General features: G+C 36.0%; 1 protein-coding gene across 6 annotated transcripts in view; it reads right to left on the bottom strand.

The window, feature by feature from the left end:
• Positions 1–3,272: 3,272 nt before the first annotated feature.
• cald1a (caldesmon 1a) overlaps positions 3,273–7,823 on the bottom strand; it is a 91,692-nt gene continuing 87,141 nt past the window's right edge. For all 6 annotated transcript variants that reach the window (XR_008836645.1, XM_056456062.1, XM_056456065.1 and 3 more), the window contains one exon: positions 3,273–7,644. Coding sequence is in view for 5 of the 6 variants with exons in the window: in XM_056456062.1 (XP_056312037.1) it covers positions 7,631–7,644 (14 nt within the window). In the remaining variant the exon portion in view is untranslated. The remainder of the gene's footprint in view (positions 7,645–7,823) is intronic.

The raw sequence follows: 7,823 nt of genomic DNA, 5'->3' as shown, positions 1-7,823 counted from the left end.
ACAGTGGAACAATATTTGGCCTGTTATTATATGCATACTCATACACAAATAAGTCTCACGCATTAGTCTGCATACATAAGTTAATTAAAGACTTGATGAGTCTTAAATGCCATTAAGATACAGTGGAACAATATTTGGCCTGTTATTATATGCATACTCATACACAAATAAGTCTCACGCATTAGTCTGCATACATAAGTTAATTAAAGACTTGATGAGTCTTAAATGCCATTAAGATACAGTGGAACAATATTTTGGAATAATCGTCATGTTCCAAACTGTTCCAGAAATGTTATGACATCACTGCAGAATCCCCTTTTTGAGACATAATAAGCAACATTAATTCATTTTCCTTCGGCTTAGTCCATGATTATCAGTGGCTGCCACAGCGGAATGATCCACCAACTATTCCAGCATATATTTTACGCAGCGGATACCCTTCCAACTGCTACCCACCCATACACACTCCTCATTCACACACTACAGCCAATTTAGTTCATCCAATTCACCTATAGCGCATGTGTTTGGACTGTGGGGGAAACCGGAGCACCCGGAGGAAACCCACGCCAACACGGGGAGAACATGCAAACTCCACACAGAAATACCAACTGGCCCAGCCAGGACTCGAACCAGCAACGTTCTTGCTGTAAGGCGACAGTGCTCACCACTGAGCCACCGTGCCACCCTAATAGTCAACAGCACAATCTAAAAAATAAAAATAAATCTTGCTGCCTTAAATGTTTTTGTTCAATCAAATCTTTTCTAGTCATCTCAACTTCGATTGATCAAACTGACTAAAAATATTAAGTTAAACTTTATACAACTTAAAAAAGTTAGTCGAAACCTGATTAACTTATTGAGATAAATCAAAGCAACATACATTATTTGTCATTAAATCTTTTAGTGCTTCACTTTTAAAAGTAAATACGGCGAGCAGAACATTTTACTAGATGTTCAACCAGTAGATATATAGATCAAATATGAGAGCAAAAAGGGAACATTTATAGTGAGTGCTACAAAACACATTGACTGTAAAAAGCGATTAGTTGACTTTATTTTTATAATTATGCCATTTAAAATAAAGTCAACTTAAAATTTCCAAGTTACAATGGGTTTAATTAGTCAAGTAAAGTCAACTTGTTGCTTTTAAAGCAATTGGTTTGCTCGCTTCAAGTAACTAACATCTTTTTACAGTCTTGTGGGAACTGAAGTTAAATAGGTTCTGCTGCTGCAACATGCCTTTATTTCAATTAAATGTATTGCAGATTTAAATTCCTAAGTACTACCATAGTTGCAAAATCAGGAGAAGGTTGTCCATTTGAAATGATCTATTTGGACTCAATAGCAGCTGTAGATTGTCAAACTAATAGCTCTTGACAGAGATCATGCTGGATAAAGGTTTATTTGCACATCCAGTGCTTGTGATAATGAGAGCTTCTTCGACCAAATCCACCGAGTCTTTGCAGCAGATTAACCGTCTCACTTCGGAATTACGCACATTTTACATTTAATAAGTAAGGGCTGGTGGTGCTCCATCCGAAAGGCTGGAATATCAGTGGCAGGAATGTTGCCATTGATAGTCTGCATTAAGCTGCATTAGCAGAAAAACCCAAAGCATGCAAACCAGCAGTCCCTCTGGCGAACAGGACCAGCATTGCATTGATGATGGCATTGACTACGCCATGCAGAGGAATGAAAAATAGTCATCCTCAGGCCTCACACTCAGTTTTTTTCTGTGCGGAGGTAATTTAATAAGACAATCTGAAGCCTCTTACCTGAGATCTGCTCAAGGAGAAAGAGAGGGATCTTATCTTGATGGTTGGTGCTGCAGACAGTTTCAAACTAACCCAAAGCTCACCTAATACAGACCTGCTAGATCAAGTGACCATACTGCTGTGCTCTGATTGGCTGCTAGAGCTTAGCCTATTGTTAAAGGGAGCGGAGCATGACAGTTAAGATATATAGCTCATATGTAACACATATAAAGTCAGAATTATTAGCCCTCTTGAGTTATTAACCCCCTGTATACTTTTTATCCAATTACTGTTTAATGGGAAGATGCTTTTTTTAAAGACTTAACCAGGTTAATTTGGTTAACTAGCCAGGTTATTGTAATTAGGCAAGTCATTGTATGATGATGGTTTGTTCTGTAGGCAATGGAAGAAAAATATTGCTTAAGGGGGCTAATAATATTGACCTTAAAATGATTATTCAAAATTAAAAGCTTCTATTCTAGCTGAAATAAAGCAATTAAGACTTTATCCAGAAGAAAAAATATTATAAGAAATACTATGAAAAATCCCTTGCTCTGTTAAACATCATTTGGAAAATATTTGACCAAGAAAATGCACAGGAGGGCAAATAATGTTGACTTCAACTGTATGTATGTATGTATGTATGTATGTATGTATGCATGTATGTATGTATATATGTATATATATATATATGTATATATATATATATATATATATATATATATATATATATATATATATATATATATATATATATATATATATATATATATATATATATATAAACATATATATATATATATATATATATATATATATATATATATATATATATATATATATAAACAATCCCAGACACTAGGTCCAATAGAAACACAAGACGAACAGTACAGTTATGCCAATGCTTCCTCAATGTTGATTGAGAACACACATCAGTAAGCCCAGGATTTGTCAACAACATTAAATGCTATTCAAAGTATTCTCTAGATGACAAATAAAAGTAGACATCAAGTTTGTCATCAAAGCAGTAAATGATCAAACTCTTAACTTACGGAATAAATCAATAGCACCGCAACATCTAGGTGTTTTCAACAGAATCAGTCATTCTATGCAACCTGCAGCTTATGGAGACACTTTAAAAATATATACCAGCTGTATATAAAGAACTGCAACGTGTTCTAAAGAGGTTTACCGTAACTCGCTCTGAACATCTCAGATTTTCTCACAAGCATATTTTCTTGAGCATATACGTGAACATATGCCGGCAAACCCAAAATTCATCATACCCCTGGGAGATTCTGAACTGAAGTTTTTGTTCAAATGTATATTTTCGTCCATAATGATGCCTCTTGTACATCGTCTTATTATCTTTTCGGAGAAGCCGGTGTCCTTTCCAGTCTATAAAAACTTGCTTGTTGAATAAAAGTATCTTTAAGTCAGAATTTGCTATGGGTTTGAATAATTTCGGGCTTGACTGTGCATGTATGTAAGGTCAGTATTACAAATCAGACCATCAGATGGGATTTTTCCATTGGTCTCTTTATTGTGGTCACTGAGACAATGATACAATGTTGAAACATTTGCTCTGTATGGAACTAGTGGCTACAAAAGTTCAGGTAATTGCAATTAAAGGTGGTGCGACTTGCATAGTGTTACTCTGCAACAATACATAAGTGTTTACAAATAGTAAAAACAAAGAAAAACTTGATTGTCAAAGAAATACAAGCAGAATACAGGAACAATTAGAGACATTTGCGTTAAGCTACGGTGGCAGAACTGGATATTCTTTGTCTGACAAAAGAAGTCAGAAGTGGTACACATTTTTTTTAATATATAACATGACAACATTACTGATGTTCTGCCAGCTAGCTATTGAAAGCAGGCAACATCCATGCTGCCATGTATGAACTGATTGCAACACAGAAACGAAATGAAACACTTAAACGATAAACACAAACTGACATAGACTTTCACTTTCACTGAAAAAAACGATTCAAAGATGATTTCTTTGATTTACTTCTTTTTTTTTTTTTATTATTTAATTTGTTTCAAGAGTTCGCACTTAGATAATGCTCAACTATAATAGCAGGTTTGGCATGCTGTCCCGGGAGAGAATCCTGAGCTCGGAGATAGATGAGCCCAAGGTTCCCGCCTGGTTAATGAGCATTAGGAGGGACACGAGATCAGGTGTTTCTCAAATGTCCCCCCCCACTTCTGGCTGGTTGGTTAGGCATGTATACGCTGGGTGCTTGTGACTGTATTCTGATTCACTTATATACATGTTTTTGAACTGTGGGAGGAAACCGGAGGACCCGGAGAAAACCCACGCAAACACATGCGAACATGCGAACTCCGCGCAGGGAGTGCCAACTGATTCAAATGGGCCTTGAACTTGTGGCCCTCTTGCTGCGAGGCAACAGTGCTAATCACTGAGCCACCGTGTTGCCCGATCAAAGAGGAGGAGGGATAATGTAAGGATAGGGGGAGTTGGGAGGGGGGGGGGGGGGGGGGTTCTGAAAACAGAGATAGGGAATGAAGTTTAGCTAGAATATATATAGTAGTTTTGGAGTGCTCCGATAGGCTAGCTAATGATTAGTGATGGGGATCAGCTGAAGTTGATCATATCACGTGTTCCTCTCGAAACTAGTTTATGAAACTTCCCTTAAATTCAACACGTATGAATTGTTTGTAACAATTTTGCAAACATCTTTTTTTTCCGTATCGCTGAAGTCAGGATGTGTTTTTGGAAACAAGGTCTTGCATTATATGCAAACATTTTTGATCAATCATGCCATTCAAATGGATTAATCACCCAAAAATGAAAGATTTCAGTTATACTCACCCTCAGGCCATCCAAGATGTAGACTGAGACTTTGAGAGTCGAAAAAACAATAAACAAATACTTGCAAAACTAAATTATTCACTTCAGAATTTATATTTGCCAACGTGAATTTTTTAAATTGTGCTGAAACAACACAATTCTGGAGCTTTTTGTTGGAACGACGTAATTGTTTTATGTTTAATCCACTTAAATTAGTAAAAAATCTACTTAATTCCATCATGTTGTCCCAACATACATCAACTGTGTGAAACCCGGCATTTTTTTTTTACAGTGTAGAGCTGAAGCGATTAAATATTCAATATCACAGTTTCAGCTAAAATCATTTGACTACGTTTACATGGACATCAGTAATCAAATTATTTGCCTTGATCTGAATAAGAGAATAATATGGTTGAAGTGTTTACATGAGTTGCTTTTTGAATGTTCCCTTCATGATCCCCTTTTACATGTTAAAGCACACAGATCGATTAACGTCGCTGCATCACCGTGCCATCCACGTTTCCTCCGGAGTTTCATGTAATTTCATGCGTTTCTTTTTTAGAGTTTAATTGCAGTTTGGCACTTTTACTTTCATCCAGGAACATTTCATGCATGCCCCCATTACAAACTGAGGTATAGGATGTGCGTATGAAGTAAGGACTGGTGGAGAGTGTTGTTTTAATGGAATTCGATACCGCATACCGAATGGAAAAAAACCCCCTCGGCATTCTGTACTGATTAGGTAGGTGCAGAGAATAGTGTCAAACAGCCATGTGTGTATGAAATGCCAATACAAAATGAGGTGAAAATCCTACATGATGGTAATAGATTGATTGTGGTGTTTACATGTCTGTACGTCACTTCAATAATGCAACTAAAATAGGTATACTCCACATGTCTTAATTCGATTTCTGTTTAATTGGATTGTGTCTTTAGTCGGATTAACATGAACAAAAACCCCCGTTTACATGGTAGACTCTTAATCAGAGTATTGTCTTAATCGTATTAAAATTGGATTATTGGTGTCCATGTAAACGTACTCACTGTAAAAAATGCAAATCAAGTGTACTGAACTGTTTTTACAAACTTAGGTGGACATAAAACAATTAAGTTGCCCCCCCCCAAACAAAAACTTAAAAATTGTGTTGTTTCAATGTATTTTTAATAAGCAGTTTGAACAAGCAGCAAAAGTCTTTTTAAGTGTTAAATTAAGTAAACATCAACTAAAAAGTAATCTTGGAAGATCTGAGGCGGAGTAAACCAACAAAAAAAAAATTGCTGATTTTTAGGCGATCTGTCCCTAACTGTGCATTCACACCAAAAGCAGCGAGAGCGTCAAAGTAGCCGGAAATCATTTATTTTCAATGGGAGCTCGTGGTGATAAGCAGCGCAGTGCATCTTTGCCAGTGTTGGCGTTGAGGAGAGTTGAAATCAAATCAACTTTATGGTAATGAGTTATGATGCGGTTTGGCCAACGCAATCTCACGGCAATTCGTAACTTTTTAATTTAGTGGTTAATTCGTATGAATTCGTACAATCTAAATTGTACAATTTAGTATGATTTGCTCATCACCCAATGATGGTTGAGTTTAGGGGCGGGGTTGGGTGCCACACCTCCTTTTTAAAATCGTACATTTTCATACAACTGCACTCGTACAAATTTGTACGAATTACCCACTAAACTGACAAAACGTAAAATACTTACCTAAACACTTAAAATACTTGGCTCAGTGACAAGCAATCGGAATGTTTACTCCAGAGAACACTGTAAACTTTGGTTCTGACCACAGTTGTTCCCAAAGGTTTGATTATTGCTGGATGTCGCCGGATTTCCAATTATTTACGGTGTTTTTTTACAGGGACATACATAAAAAAAAGTTACTGGCCAGTTACTGATGTGTATGTATTTTTTCTTTACAAAAGCGTGAATCTCATGCTAACCATAATGACAACACAAAATAGTACTGCTGCTTCAGAATATTTCAGACATACGGACATAATGGATAAGTGGAGCAAAGCCACGGCACACGCAACAACTCGATCTTTCATTGTTAAATGAGTTTGCTAAAAAACGTGCAACATTTTTATGCTAGAAAGCATGTTTTGTGCAGGAATGTACCTGATCTGCTGCAATGTTTCCTTTAAATACAAGATCAATGTAGTTGCTCGCGGCTTGGAGCTGTGAAGGCGCACAGCGTCCTCAGGGTGGTCAGAGTGAAATTTGATGCTCTCGCCACCTTCGGTCTGAACGCACAGTAAAAGCCAAAAAGTGCATGTTCCCTTACTTTTCACTCTTTCACCAATACCGATAATTTCACATGACACATAGTGATTAACACTTACAAACAGATGTGTTTCCAAGAGTAAAAAAAGCCAACGATAACGTAATAATGATAACAGTACAACTATAATGGTTTGATATAAAATAATATTGAGAGCAAAAGCAAAGACCATTTTGTATCAAGCAGTAAAATATATAGTTAATTACAAAAACTTACACTATGTGCTAACATATATTATTAAGACAATTTAGAAAAAAAAATGTCATTGCGACAAAAAAAAAAAAGAAGTACAAAATACAGCTACTCTACGGTGCTCATATTCGGACTGAACTGGCATGTATGAAAGGCAAGGTGAAGCTTTGTGTATGTTATAAATTAACAGCTGAGAAGGGTAACTAACGTGTTTAAATGGACTAGATTCAGATTGATGCTCCTCATCCTCCTTTATAAACAATCTTGTCATGTTTTGAGTTGGCTGCCGTTATATATTTGCTATATAATCAAACCGAATTAAACATAGGATCGCTCGTTTTTCACATTACATAACGCATTCATGTTTTGACGGTGCAAGATGGTGAATACAGTGATAAAATATATATTTATATAGTTTTTATTTTACTCTCTTTTATACTGCGTCTTCTCACGTAGATCTTCCTGGCAGTATAAAATGCTTGTATTTTTTTTCTTTTTGGCTTTAATAAAAGTACAAATAATAATAAAAAAGGAATGTTGTGCATTCTCTTGGTCCCTGCCTCTCTGGCTTCTCTGAAGGGTTAATGGCTCGTTCCTGTTTAAAGACAAAAGAAAAAGAAGTCACATAAATAAATACACTTAGGTAGAAGAATACACTGTAAAATATTATATGATCAATGATAGTATATGCTTTTAGTTCATTGTAGCTAATTAAACTAAATTAATCATGTTCTAACTTAATTTTATAAGTTACGCAAGCCGTTTTAAGTCAGT

This window comes from Danio aesculapii, chromosome 4 (assembly GCF_903798145.1).
Source record: "Danio aesculapii chromosome 4, fDanAes4.1, whole genome shotgun sequence".
NCBI lineage: Eukaryota > Metazoa > Chordata > Actinopteri > Cypriniformes > Danionidae > Danio > Danio aesculapii.
The sequence above is the reverse complement of the archived record's forward strand: the minus strand, read 5'-3'. Positions and strand labels throughout refer to the sequence as shown.